Genomic DNA, 15,427 nt, shown 5'->3' with positions numbered 1-15,427 from the left:
CTTTATAAAAGTAAGGCACTGTGTTTTTCAATCTACAAAAATAGAAAACCAAATATTTCAATTATTCAGATATACTAGAGTACATAAAGTACATGTGTATAGTGTTTAATTTATGATGCTCCAGTACTTTTTAAACAATCTGTATTGTTTGATGCCTTTTTTTTTTGTTTGATACTGTTGCATTTTAAAATTTTTTAAACTTTTTAAAACTTTTTTTAAACTGTTGCATTTTTCAGTTGTATGAGCTTATTCTCTAACTAATTAAAAAAAAAAAGTCAAACCCTTTGCCGTGGAGTTGATTCCAACTCACAGCAACCCTATATGACAGAGTAGAACTTTCCCATAGAGTTTCCAAGGAGTGCCTGGTGGATTCGAACTGCTGACCTTTTGGTTAGCACCCGTAGCACTTAACTATTACACCACTGGGATTGACTAATTGCTATGTATTTATTCTTAACTTTTAACAATTACCAAAATTATTAAAAGAATCATTTAGAAAGCATTGTTAAAAAACTTTGACATAAGTTATTGCAAATGGAACTCACAGAGTGTACATCATCATCAGGATTTCATATTTTATTGCAAAGTGCCATCCAAAAAGGAAATGCCAATAGATGCTTTCAACGCCAAGGTATAGAACTGCCACTATTTGAACACTCACGTAATACTATTTTTTATTTTTAAGATTATTTACATATTTTGGCGTATAAGTTTTAACTGTATTTTTATGTCATTAGTTTAAGTGTTAAGAACTTTTTGATGGGCAAAAATCCATAATTATTTTTTTATTTAAGTTTAGGATTTGAAGATCTTTGACCACCCCAAGCTAAATTATTAAAATATTCTTGGTTTTATTTATTAGATATTTACATCTTTGGTCCATTGCTAATATATTTTCCAATAAGATGTACAGTAAATGTTTTATTTTTTTTTCTAATCATAAAACTACTATTAGTCTTGTTTTGCATGTCTTTTGATGGACACGTGGATTTATTTCTCTTGAATATATACTTAGGAGTGGAATTTAAAGATAAGACACATGTTTAGCTTTATTAGGTATTTTCAAACAATTTTCGAATTGTCACATCTCTTCATACTTCAATGAGCAAATTCATGAAGTTACTCTGCTGTGCTTCTCTTCCTGCTCCCTCTTTCCCACCTCATCTACCTCTCTTCTCCTCCTGTCTTAGTCATCTAGTGTGGCCGTAACAGAAATACCACAAGTGGATGGCTTTAACAAAGAGAAATTTATTCTCTCATAGTCTAATAGGTTACAAGTCCATATTCAGGGCATCGGCTCTAGGGGAAGGCTTTCTCTCTCTCTCTGCTCTGGAAGAAGGTGCTTGCTTGTTTTTGTTTGTTGTCTGTTTTGTAGGTATCCTATAATAGATGGGGACACTTTCTTCTATTCCTGGTTTTCTGAAAGTTTTTATAATAAACAGATGTTGAGTTTCAACAGAAAAATTTTTTTTTTCTGCATTGAGATGATCTAAATATATATTTTCCATTCCTTAAAAGTTTTGAATTATATTCATTGATTTTTAGAACTGTAAAAAAGGTGTGCAGTCCAGTAATAAATCCTATCGAATATCATAGGATTTGATTTGGTAATATTTTATTTAGCATAATTGCTTATGTGCTCATGAGAACTATCATTCTGCAATTATGTTATTGTGATGTCCTTATAAGATTTTGATGTCACAGCTATGTTGATATTTTAGTTTCCTAACTGGAACATTCTTCAAATCCCCCCATGTCTGCCTGCTCTGTGTCTAATATGTTCTCTATAACTCAAAAGTGATTAGATTTAGAAACTACCCTATGCTGGCATGATCTATTTAACTTAAGAAAGAAAATTCTATTCCCAAACAGGATCACATCCATAAGTACAAGGGTTAGGATTCAAACACATATTTTGAGAGAACACAATCCAATCCATAACACTCACCTTGCTTGTTTCCGTTCTCCCAGGGGCTACAGTCATGCATGTCCAGTTTTCTGGTACCTGAAGATAAGTGTTTTATACATTTTGACCAGTTTTCTAGTTATTCATAGCAGGAAGAGATGTCCCAATAAGTTTTTTTTTCTTTGTGAACTTAAAGAATAAGAGTTAAAAATTTATTTTTCTTGATTTATAGGAATTATTTGTTTTGTATACACATACTCCATTAAATACATGTATTGTGAATATTTTCTACCCATCTATGAGTTGTCTATTACTATAGTTATGAGACTTTTCATAAGCAGAAGAGCCTAACTTTATGCTAATTTAATTTTATTAAGTTATAATTAAAAAAAAATTAATAGACATTAATGTGCAGACATAAATGAACTTTTAAAAATATATACAGTTATGTGGGCATGTCTAAGTTGGAATCTCTAGAAGAACAAAACCAGTGAGACATATTTAATTTAATATATATTTAATATGGAGTCTCTGGGTGGCACAAGCAATTAAGCGCTCCACTGCTGACCAAAAGATTGGCAGTTCCAACTCACCCAGAGATGCTTCACAAAAAGGCCTAGTAATCTGCTTCTGAGAGTTCACGGCCTTGAAAATCGTATAGGGTGCAGTTCAACTCTGAAACACATGGGGTCGCTGGGGAGTTCAAATAGATTCAAAGGCAACTGGTCTGAGTTTTTTATGTACACTGAAACTGTGGATAAAAATCCCATGTACAATGGCATATAATAAGGAAGATATCACGTAGTGAACAAGAAACAAAAGATTTGAACATATTTTTAGGGGCAATAGTAAATCTTCATGACAGAATTATTTTTGGATAAGTTCTAAGTTTTATTTTAAAACATCAATTTTGTGTTTAACCATTTTATTTCCTAGTTTGTGGCATCAGTATCAAGGAAAATATACAATCAAAGAAAAAATATTATTGATAATTGTATAAAATTTTATTTTTGGTTGGCTTTACTTTTTGTTTTTTCCCACCTTAATAAATTAAATATTATTTGCACCTATATTTAGTTTTTCATAAGTTAATTGCTTATTTTTAGTATGACAAAACACAGGTAAAGATCTTTCTAGAATTCTCTGCTGTCAACCAAGATCCACCTTACATCAATGATGATATCCTTTGTACCAAGTCTTCTTCTGAATCCAGCTTGAATTTCTGGCTGTTTCCTGTCAATGTACTCTGCAAACATTTCTTATCTTTAGAAAAAATTTTACTTGTGCGTGATATTAATGATATTGTGTGGTAATTTCTTCATTATGTTGGATCACTTTTCTTTTGAATGAGCACATATATGGATCTCTTCCAGTTGGTAGGTCAGGTAACTGTCTTCCAAATTTCTTGGCATAGATGAGTGGGCACTTTCAGTGTTGCATCTATTTGTTGAAACACCTCAATAGCTATTAAGGTCAATTCTGGAGCCTCGTTTTTGCCAATACCTTCAATGCAGCTCGGACTTCTTCCTTCAGTACTATTGGTTCTTGGTCATATGCTACCTCCTGAAATGGTTCAATGTTGACCAATTCTTTTTGGTAAAGTGACTCTGTATTCCTTCTGTCTTCTTTTGATGCTTCCTGTGTCATTCAATATTTTGCCCAATAAAAAGAAAAGAAAAAAAAAAAACTCATACCCTAGAGTTGATTCCAACTCATAGCAACCCTAAATAGCAGAGTGAAACTGCCCCCATAGGGTTTTCAAGGGCAACTAGTGGATTCAAACTGTGAACCTTTTGGTTAGCAGCTGAGCTCTTAACCACTGGGCCAATCCTTCAATATTGCAACTCAAGGCTTGAATTTTTGTTCAGTTCTTTCAGCTTGAGAAATGCCAAGTGTATATCTTCCTTTTTGGGGTTCTAACTGCAGGTCTTTGCACATGTCATTGTAATAATTTTCTTTTTGAGCTGTCCTTTGAAATCTTCTGTTCACTTCTTTTCCTTCATCATTTCTTCCATTCGCTTTAGCTAACTCTACGTTCAACGGCAAGTTTCAGAGTCTCTTCTGACATCTGTTTTGGTCTTTTGTTTCTTTTTTGTCTTTTTAATGACCTTTTGCTTTCTTCATGTGTGTTCTTCTTAATGTCATCCCACAACTTTCCTAACTTATCATCATTAGTGTTCAAAGCCTAGGAGAAACATCTCTAAGTATTTCACTTTATTTCTGGCAACTTACAATTTGTCCAGATTCATAGATCATAATTCTGTGTTCCAATTTTTCATGGATATTTGCAACTGTTTCTTCTCATTTTGAGTAGTATCATATCACAAAATAAAGGTCACGAAAGTTTGTTCCATCCATGCCCTTAAGATTGACTCTACTTTGAAGAGGCACCTCTTCCTCAGTTGTCTTTTGAGTGCCTTCCAACCTGAGCATCTCATCTTCTGACAAAATCTATCAAAGATCAGCTGCTATCTATAAGGATTTAACTGGCCAATTTTTTAAAAGTAGATGGCCAGGTCTTTCATCCTAGTCTGTCTTAACCTGGAAGCTCCGCTGAAACCTGTCCACCATGGTGAAGCTGCTGGTATTTGAAATACGGGCAGTTCCAGCATCACAGCAACATGCAAGCCATCACTGATAGATGAGTGGTGGCAGGAAAAGAAATGAATGAGGAAGTGAAAGAGCTGAACAGAAGATTTCAAAGGGTAGTTTGAAAAGGCAAAGTAAAGTATTATAAAGAAATGTGCAAATACCTGGAGTTAGAAAACCAAAAGGGAAGGGCATACTCGGCATTTCTCAAGATGAAAGAACTGAAGAAAAAAATCAAGCCTCTAGTTGTAATAGTGAAAGATTCTATGGGCAAGCAAAAAAAAAAAAAGCACAAGAAGCATAAAAAGAAGATGAAAGGAATACACAGAGTCACTGTAGGAAAAAAAAAATGGTTGATATTCACCCATTTTAAGATGTAGCATTTTAAGATGTAGCATATGATAAAGAACCAATGGTATTGAATGTAGAAGTCCAAACTGCACTGAAGGCATTGGCAAAAACAAGACTCCAGGAACTGACAAAATACCAATTGAGGTATTTCAACAAATAGATGCAACACTGGAAGCAAGCACTTGTCTATGCCAAGAAATTTGAAAGACAGCTACTTGACCAACCAACTGGAAGAGATGCATACACATGCCTATTCCAAAGAAAGGTGATTCTACATAATGTGAAAATTATCAAACAATATCACTAACATCACACGCAAGTAAAATTTTGCTGAAGATAATTGAAAAGCAGTTGCAGAAGTCCATGGGCAGGGAGCTACAGAAATTGAAGCCAGATGAAGAGGATGTGGAATGGGGGATATCATTGCCAACATCCAATGGATCTTGGCTGACAGCAGAGAATAGCAGAAAGATGTTTACCTGTGTTTTATTGACTATGCAAGGCATTCAACTGTGTGGATCATAATAAATTATGAATAACATTGTAAGGAGTGGGAGTTCCAGAACAGTTCATTGTGCTCGTGAGGAAATTACTGAGACCAAGAGGCAGTTGTTCAAACAGAACAAGGAGATGCTGTGTGGTTTAAAATCAAGTGAGCGTCTGTGTTGTGTCCACTCACCATGCTTATTCAATCTGTATATCCGAGAACAACCTAATAATGATATGACGTTACAATAAAGAGTCTTGCCCTTTGCTATGTAATCTGATAGTTACTGTTGCACGTCTGGTCTGTTTCTGATGCTAATGTGGTTTAAATATGTGTCTCTGAAGACATGTTCCCCAGGGCTACTTGCTCCCCTCCCTACCACAAAGTCTATTACACGATAGATTCATTAGTAACATTTGAAATAGGGTCAACGAGGAAATGTGTTTATTTCACTTAGTTAAAAATTGAGACGGATTTTAAAAGGGCAATTTTGTCAGTGTGGAAATATCTTTCTATGTTCAGAAAGGTCAGAGCATCAACTTTTCCAACATAAAGAGAGATCCTGCCCTGGTCATTTAAAATGTTGTTTGCTCTGGAATTACAGGGAGTAATGAAAATACTTTCTGAATTCAAGCAGAGGCAGGATTTTTGTTGAAAAAAAATCTTTGCCTTATGTGGGTGTTGGAAGACTTGGAGAAAACTGTGTTTCTAGAGCGTGTCTGAGTGTGACTATGGGCTCATAAGAATGAACTATCAGAAGCCACCTTCCTATCTCCACTAAGACATTCTTGGACCTTTACAACTTAGTGATTCAGTGATCCTCTAAAGCCATAATTAAGAGAAAAGCAAGTATTCTTGTTATGTTTCTTTTTTCTTCTTATTTTGTGAACTTTTTTTTTTTTTATAGTGATGCTTTCCTGTACAAAAAGTGTCTATGACAAAATAACTCATATGATCTGTTATTTTACTACTTTATAAAAGGTTTAACTACCATTTATGAAGTGTTGCTTTTTAATATGAGTGATTTAAATATAGTTGTTTACAACCTGTCTTATGTATCAATAACACGAAGGTCATCTAAATGTAGTGTAATTTGTCATAATTTATTCCCACTTAAATGAAAACTGTATATAAATTTACAAAACATTAACCTTCATTGGGTGACTTATTTGCTGATGTTTTATTATTTGATGACCATAAGAATAGTCTTCTAATAGCCTTTTGATCTGCATCTCAACATCAGTGCCAATTAATATTATGACATTGCTCTTAGGATTGTGGGCTATTACTGACTGGCATAGTTCTTTTTTTTTTTCAAGAAGGATACTCTTCTAACTGTATACTAACTGAATGAGGTGCTTAGAAGGGTTAGATATCTGTAAGTTGAGGTGAGAATTGAAGGGAAGTCGCTGGACTGCAGATATAATTTATTTCTGTACCCCAGTTGAAAATGTTGTATATGCTGCCTTTGTGACCCTCATGTTAAGGCAGGGAGTCTATATTTTAGGCATATTGTGACCTGTCCTTCCCCTATTTTGTTATCTTTAAACTCTGGAGGCTAAACTATTGGATTGGCACAACCTGGGAGCTGATAACTGCCCTTATCTAATTAGGAAGGAGGTATTTTAAAGCAGCCAAGTGAAACTCAATATAGCAATCTAATTGTGGTTTCCAAGGCAAATGCTTTTTAGTTCAACAATGTAAGAAAATGAAAACAGGCTCTTAAGACCCCAGACATTACTGAGTGTGAACTTTTAATTTTGAAATAATTTTATATCTACCGAAGAATTGAAAAGATAGTACAGACATTTCACATATTCCCTTCATCCTAATTAATGTTAATTCAGGTCATACATTACATTTGTTTGTCATGTCTCTTAGTCTTCTCCAGTGTGTCCCATTCTCAGTTTTATCTTGTCCTTCATGATTTTGACACTTCTGTAGTTTACCTGTAAGGTATTTTGGGATTGTCTGAAGTTTTCTCATGATTAAACCAAAGCCAAACCCAGTGCCGTTGAGTCGATTCCGACTCATAGCAACCCTATAGAACAGAGTAGAACTGCCCCATAGAGTTCCAAGGAGTGCCTGGCAGATTTGAACTCCTGACCCCCTGGTTAGCAGCCGTAGCTCTTAACCACTATGCCACCAGGTTTTCCTTCTCATGATAAGACTTAGGAATAGATTTTTTGAAAGAACATCACAGGAATGATGTGCCCCTCTTTTATCACAACAAATAAGGGGGCACATGATATCAATATGTCTTATTCCTAATGATGTTATCCTTGATAAAACAAAACAAAAAAATGAACAAACAACAACAACAACAAAAAATTGTTGCCATAGAGTTGATCCTGACTCATAGCAACCCTGTAGGACAGAATAGACCTGCCCCATAGGGTTTCCAAGGCTGTAAATCTTTATAAAGCAGACCACCACATCTTTCTCCTGTGGAGAGGCTGGAGGTTTTGAACACCCAATCTTTCAGTTAGCAGCCGAGTGCCTAACCACTGCCCCACCAGGGCTTCTCTCTAGCTTTAATATTTTGATTAAATTGGTGCCTCCCATGCTCCACTGTAAAATTGCCATTTTTTTTTTTTTCATTTTGATACTGTATTGATTAGAAGTCCATTCCACACTCGGGGAGGAGAATTAAGCTCCACTTACTGGAGGAAGGAAACCCTGGTGGTGTAGTGGTTAAGAGCTACGGCTGCTAACCAAAAGGCTGGCAGTTCAAATCCATCAAGCGCCCCTTGGGAACACTATGGGGCAGCTCTACTCGGTCCTATAGGGTCACTATAAGTCAGAATCGACTCGAGGGCTATGGGTGGTGGTGGTGATCCTGGAGGATAGGGCATCAAAATGTTCATAGACATACAGTTAAAACCACTACTATAATTAATATATCTTTTGGGAAAGATACTCGGACACTATGCAAATGCCCCTCTAATTTTACATTGGGTGGTTCATGTCTGCAGCTTTTGTGGTGAAATTCTATTTGCCTCATTCCTTCTACATTTATTAATCTGAATTCTTCTCTTGGGAAGAATTGCCTCCCACTTTTAATTTATTCTTGTATATCGGTATGGTAACATGGATATTTATTTTATTCTTTGGATAATAAAAGTTGTTGACAAACTACAGTCAATGACCCAAACATGTCCTGTGGTCTGTTTTGCTCTAGCCTGTAAACTAAACATATTCTTTTTTACATTTTTCAAATATCGTCAAGAAGAAGAAGAACAAGAGTAAGAAGAACAAGAAGAGGACAAAGTAACTGAGACTTTATGCGGTCCACAAAGCCTAAAATATTTACTATTTGCCCCTTTGTGAGAAAATTTGCCAATCTCTGGGTTATAATCAAACACTCTTGCTATTTAGTACGTTGGTCAAATTATTCTAGATTTGATCATTGGGAGCTCTTTCAGGATGGCTATTGTATCCTTTCGGTATGCTCTCTCAAAACTTTCTTTTTTTTTTTTTTTGGAGCATTTATTTTATGGCAAGGTCCTTAGATGCTGCAAACAATTTGTGCTGGACCACTAACCCAAAAGGTTGACCTTCAAAACCACCCAACCCAATGACAATGAAGAAGATAGGCCTGGCGATCTGCTTCCATAAAGATTACAGTCAAGAATTCCTTATGGAGCAGTTCTACTCTGTAACACTTGGGGTTGCTATGAGTTGGAATTGAATGGATGGCAATGGGTTTGGTTTTTTGTTGTTTTTTTGTTTCCTTGTTTGTTTTTTGGTTTTTGCTTCATAGGATATAATCTAGGATCATCTTGAGTTTTCCCTATCTGAGTTTAAGATTCGGCTATTTCTCTAAGAAACCTTGATTTCTTTTATTGGTGAATGGCATTGGAAACAAAGATTAGGAGTTATGGTGGCTTTTTAATACTGGAGTGTGACTGATTCTAGAGCCTTTCAGTGGGCAGAACTAGGATTTGTACATATATATGTCACCAGGTGCTCCTTGGAAACTCTATGGGGCAGTTCTACTCTGTCCTGTAGGGTTGCTATGAGTCGGAATCGACTCGACGGCACTGGGTTTTTTTTTTTTTTTTTTTTCCGCTATGTGTGCACATTAACTCACAAATATATACATGCGTATTTATTTCAGTACCTATGTACCTGTATATATGTATCTGTGTGTATATATATACACATATATATATTTTTTTCCCTGTTTGCTTGTTTGGGCCCTGGGTGGCACAAAATGTTAAGTGCTAGACTACTAGCAGAAAGGTTAGCAGTTTTAACCCATCCAGAGGCCACAGAAGACAGGCCTGGTTATCTGCTCCTGAAAGGTCACAGCCTTGAAAACCCTATGGAGTAGTTCTCTCTGCACATGTGGGGTTGCCATGAATCAGAGTTGATGGGCGACAATCAACAACAACAGTAAGAAATACCGGCGAATGAGTAGCAATGGAGCTGTGAAAGGTTTTGGACATGCTGATTCTGATATATATATATATATATATATATATATACTTAAATTAATTGCTCAATAGATTTTACATGGTTATAAAAGTTAAGAGTGATCAAGAGTCAAGAATCAAATGCCTAAGAAAAATCAAGTAAAAATAAAATGCTGTATTTTTGGAGAAGGATGTGCTTAACAAGAGATATTTCAATCGGATATTGTGGCAAGATAAGATTATCATGGATTGAGGACTGAATGATTAGTAAGGAGCAAGAGAACTATCAGGGTAGATGATTTGTAGCAAAGGAAATAAGTGAGGATCAGGAGACACTTGTTACATGTACTTTTTGTTTTTAATCTGATTGTAATCAGAGTGAACTCGACAAAATGATTACATATACATAGGTAATCCCCAATTTATGATGTATTTCAGTTACAACAAACTACACTTGCAACCGTTCTTATTTTGGTACATCTTATCAATGTTGTAGTGCATAATTTGCTGATGTTATCATTCTCAGATGTAAGGTTTCCAACCCACAAAGATAAATAAAAATGGGATTTATAAAGATACTGATAACAACAGGGCAATAATAATCAAAACTAAAAAAAAAAAAAAAAATGAGTTATTTGACTTACATCAGAACCAACATATGACAGAGTAGTCTTTGGAACAGAATTCCATCATAAGTCAAGGACTGCTTGTATATATATATATAGGAGTCCTGGTGATGCAGCAGTTAAATGCTTGCTGCTAACCAAAGGAAAGGTTGGTGGTTTGAACCAACCCAACCGTTCTGTGGGAGAAAGACCTGGCAATCTGCTTCCATAAAGGTTACAGCCTAGAAAAAAAACTATAAGGTAGTTCTACTCTACCACATGGAGTTGCTACGAGTGGAAATCAACTCAATTGCACTCAACAATGACAACAATATCTATATAATAACAATAATGAAAGCATAAAAAAGTCAAGGTGCTATTCTTCAACATTCTTTATCCCCAACAATTTCTTTACCTAATACTATATTATACTGTATTTATGTATTATATTTCCTGAAACCCTGGTGGCCTAGTGGTTAACAGTTTGGCTGCTAACCAAAAGGTCAACAATTTGAATCCACCGGGCACTCCTTGGAAACCCTATAGGGCAGTTCTGCTCTGTCCTATAGGGTCTCTATGAGTTGGAATTGACTTGATGGCAACGGATTTGGTTTTGTTTGGTTTCTTTATATACTATATTTCAAAACACTGAGTTGTATATAGGAATGAATTTGGAGTAAAAGAGAGAATTAATGTAGAAACTTAGAGGTAAGCAGCAGATTTGGAAAGTGATGTTTCTATTTTGGATGACTTTCATTTGATACCAGAAGTAAAATGAAATCACTTCTTTGTTCATAGTAGTGGAAGAAGACATTTAAGTACTATACACATGACCCATAGACTGCATAACTGTCAAACTCATTAGCTATTTGTTTGCATTTAACAGGAAACAACGCTTCAGTAAAGTCGTTCAATTCAAATTGTAAGTAGTGAAGAATTAATTGGACCAAAACAACATTATAATACCTATCAGCTTTTATCACACCAGTGGTCTTTTCTAATTCTATAGAAAAATATATTCCAGATAATAAATGACAGATATTACATTAACTGAAAATAGATGTGACAATGTGCAAGAAGCTATAAAAATAAAGATTATTATAGAGTTAAACTAATATTTAAAGAGAAACTTAAACTAATATTTAAAGAGAAACTTACACTTAACTGGACATATAATGTGCATCAAAGCCTGAGACTGCCAGGCTTTTGAAAAGATTCATTATGAAGTGAAAGAAGAAAATAACTACTAACTGTGATGATTAGATTTTCTAGCCAATGTCCATGGCCATATGATTTCACACAACTTTTCTCAGTTCATGTTAATGAGGAGATTGAGCAGCAGTGCGTGTCAATGATGAGAAACCATACATCAGTAACTACATTCATACTTCTGGGACTGACAGATGATCCTCAAATGGAGGTTCTGATTTTTATATTTCTGTTTGTCACCTACACATTGAGTTTAACTGGGAACCTGACCATCATTATACTCATTTTAGTGGATTCTCACCTTAAAACTGCCATGTACTTTTTCCTCCAAAACTTTTCCTTTTTAGAGATTTCATTCACCACAGTCTGTATTCCCAAATTCCTATATAGCTTATCAACTGGGGACAATACTATTACCTATGATGCTTGTTTTGCTCAAATATTTTTTATCATCTTCCTTGGAGCTACAGAATTTTTTCTTCTGGCCATCATGTCCTATGATCGCTATGTAGCCATCTGTAAACCCCTGCACTATGTGGCCATCATGACTAGAAGAGTATGTGGAAAGCTAGTTTTCTGCTGTTGGATAGCAGGGTTTTTGGTCATAATCACACCACTTTGTCCACTCTTAACCCTGGAATTCTATAACTATAATGTCATTGATCACTTTCTCTGTGATGTTCCTCCTCTCCTGAAGATTTCTTGTTCAGACACATGGTTTATGGAACAGATGACTGTAGCTGTTGCCGTTTTGACTACCATCATGACCCTTCTGTGTGTAGTTTTGTCCTATATGTATATCATCAAGACTATCATAAAGTTCCCTTCTGCCCAGCAAAGGACGAAAGCCTTTTCTACCTGCTCTTCCCACATGATTGTGGTTTCTATGACCTATGGTGGTTGTATCTTCATCTATATAAAACCTTCAGCAAAGGAAGGAGTGGCCATTAATAAGGGTGTGGCACTGCTTACTACTTCATTTGCCCCCGTGTTAAACCCATTTATTTATACCCTGAGGAACAAGCAAGTGAAACACGCTTTCATAGACTTAATCAAAAGAATTTCATTTATCTCAAATAAATGAAGGAATGTTGAAATTGGGCCTCCAGCATACCAGAAAAAAAAAAAAAAAAACAGTAGACCTTGTTAAGCTCGTAGACTTAGACTCTTAATTATTTCATATGTGTCTTGTCCTCTTTTTATTTATCTCTATTTCACATCTTTCCTTTTGCTGCAAATGAACGTCTTCCAAGGTAGTATCTGTCACCAAGAGAATGTTAGTCCATATTTCCAGGAAAAGTTCTTCACCACCACTCAAACCAGTCTTAGAAGAGTGAAAAGATATTACAGCTTAAGTAACAACAACAAAAATGAATTATTGAATAAACGGGAAAAAAGAGAAATAGTGCGCATCACTTCTTTAAATTAAAAAATTCAGATGACAACAGAAAAAAAATTTACATATTATATATAATTTATATAGGAAACCCTGAGGATGTAGTGGTTGAAGCTATGGCTGCTGAACCAAAAGATCGGCAGTTCGCATCCACCCGGCTCTCCCTGGAAACTCTATGGGACAGTTCTACTCTGCCCTGTAGAGTCACTATAAGTCAGAATTGACTCCACGGTAACGGTTTATACATACATACAAACGTATATATATATATATACATACATATACACACACACATACACTCTTATCAAGAAAGAATAAGATAATTTATTAAAAATAAGAAAACTAGAATGTTAGTATAAAAATTAACATATTTTAACACTGAAAATGAAAATGCAAGTTTAAAACCTAGAGACATCTACCTTGGAAAAGGAAACTTTTAGTTTCTTTATTGAGTAAGCAAAGAAGTAGCATCAAGAAAGATCTCCCAAATATGTCAAAGCAATAAAGAAGGGTGGTGGATAAAATTCTGGAATAAAAACACTTGAATGAAAGAGGAAAATATAAAGTCGTCTTGAAGGATACAGTCATCCTTATAAATAGTGTTTACATTTAGGAATAGTCATAGCAACATGGTTCACAATAATCCAAACAAGAAGTACAAATACCCATCAATAGTGGAGTAACCAAAAAAAAAAAAAAAAAAGCCAAACCCGTTGCTGTCAAGTTGATTCCAACTCATAGGGACCCTATGGAATAGAGCAGAACTGCTCCACAGGGTTTCCAATGAGCGACTGGTGGATTCAAACTGCCAACCCTTTGGTTTCTTATCACTGACTCCTGACTTCGGCCTAATCTGTTTATAAGCTTTAGATTGAAAATTTTAAAAAATAGTATGAGAAACCATGCAAGACTAATGACATTTATCCTGCTGAGAATGACAGATGACCCACAACTACAAGTTCTGATATTTATCTTTCTGCTTGTCACTTACATGTTGAGTGTTACTGGAAATCTGTCAATCATCTTCCTCACCTTAGTGAGTTCTCAACTTAAATCTGCCATGTACTTTTTCCTCCAAAATTTCTCTTTCTTGGATATCTCATTCACTACAGTCTGTATTCCTAGATTCCTTTACAGCACATCTACTGGAGACAATACCATTTCTTATAATGCCTGTGCCACTCAACTATTTTTTTTATTTTTTTCTTGGATCAACAGAATTTTTTCTCCTGGCCGTCATGTCCTATGACCGCTATGCAGTCATCTGCAAACCTTTACATTATGTGACCATCCTGAGCAGCAGAGTCTGCAGAAGGTTTGTTCTCTTCTGTTGGGTTGGTGGTTTGTTAATCATAACCCCTTCACTTTGCCTAGGCTTAAATCTGGAATTCTGTGACTCAAATGTCATTGATCATTTTCTCTGTGATGCATCTCCTATCCTCAAGATCTCTTGCTCAGACACGTGGTTCTTAGAACAGATGGTTATAGCCTGTGCCGTGATGACCTTCATCATGACCCTCATGTGTGTGCTTCTTTCCTATGTATTCATCATCAAGACAATTCTAAAATTCCCCTCTGCTCAGCAAAGGAAAAAGGCTTTTCCACATGTTTTTCCCACATGATTGTTGTATCCGTCACCTATGGAAGCTGCATCTTCGTTTACATTAAACCTTCTGCAAAGGAAGAAATGGACATTAATAATGGTGTGATTGTGTTCACTACTTCTATTACCCCCATGCTAAACCTATTTATATATCCTCGAGAACTGAAAAAGTGAAACAAGCATTGAAGGACTCAATCAAAAGAATTTCAGTTCTCTCAAAGAAATAGGGAGATATCGAAATTGGAGATTCAAGTTATTTGGAAAGTTTGGTGAGAGATTATAGGACCAAGGCTAATCAGCAAACTGTTTTTGATGTTGGGTGATATAAGTACAGAAACTGATAGTTAAGCTTTGGAAACCATAAATGCAATTTAAAAAAGCAAATATTTGTTGAACCTAATAATAAAATTTTGAACTTTTATTTTTAAGTCTTTTTACTTCCTTTTTAATAGTTCATTTTCATAGTATTTTGCAAAAGTATTCATATGCAATGAATTGAATTTGGGGAAACAAAACTGATCCTTCATCACAAATAAACTGAGAAACACTGAGCTAGTGAGCCTTATATTTCTAATCTACTTTAAATCTTTGTATTCATCATTATAGTCAGATTAATTTTCCAAAAACATTATTGGCCTTGCAACTAAAACAGACCCTCACCGGTTCATTTTGTTCCCTTCTTACAAATCATTTGTACTAAGGTGCCATCTTTCATTAAGTGATTTTCTAGGAAAAGAAGCGAGATCTCACCTCCAAACCAGTGTTACCAATTCAGCAAACAAATCAGCTGTGTATGTGTGTGAGAAACATACACACACAGTTTTCACCACATATTTATCATCACCACTCTCAAGAAACAATAA

The 15,427-nt window shown here is 35.3% G+C and overlaps 1 protein-coding gene and 1 pseudogene across 1 annotated transcript; both read left to right on the top strand.

Annotated features, from left to right (window-relative positions):
- Positions 1-11,710: 11,710 nt before the first annotated feature.
- LOC126076414 (olfactory receptor 6C2-like) lies at positions 11,711-12,649 on the top strand. Its single transcript, XM_049884938.1, has one exon. The coding sequence runs from the start codon at positions 11,711-11,713 to the stop codon at positions 12,647-12,649; it is 939 nt and encodes a 312-aa protein (XP_049740895.1).
- Positions 12,650-13,853: 1,204 nt separating this feature from the next.
- On the top strand, positions 13,854-14,791 carry LOC126076413 (olfactory receptor 6C2-like; annotated as a pseudogene).
- Positions 14,792-15,427: the final 636 nt, after the last annotated feature.

The sequence above is a fragment of the Elephas maximus genome, chromosome 4, assembly GCF_024166365.1.
Source record: "Elephas maximus indicus isolate mEleMax1 chromosome 4, mEleMax1 primary haplotype, whole genome shotgun sequence".
NCBI classification, from domain to species: domain Eukaryota; kingdom Metazoa; phylum Chordata; class Mammalia; order Proboscidea; family Elephantidae; genus Elephas; species Elephas maximus.
The sequence above is the reverse complement of the archived record's forward strand: the minus strand, read 5'-3'. Positions and strand labels throughout refer to the sequence as shown.

Coding starts and splice junctions, on each gene's coding strand:
- LOC126076414 (XM_049884938.1), top strand. CDS start 11,711: ATGAGAAACCATACATCAGTAACTACATTCATACTTCTGGGACTGACA.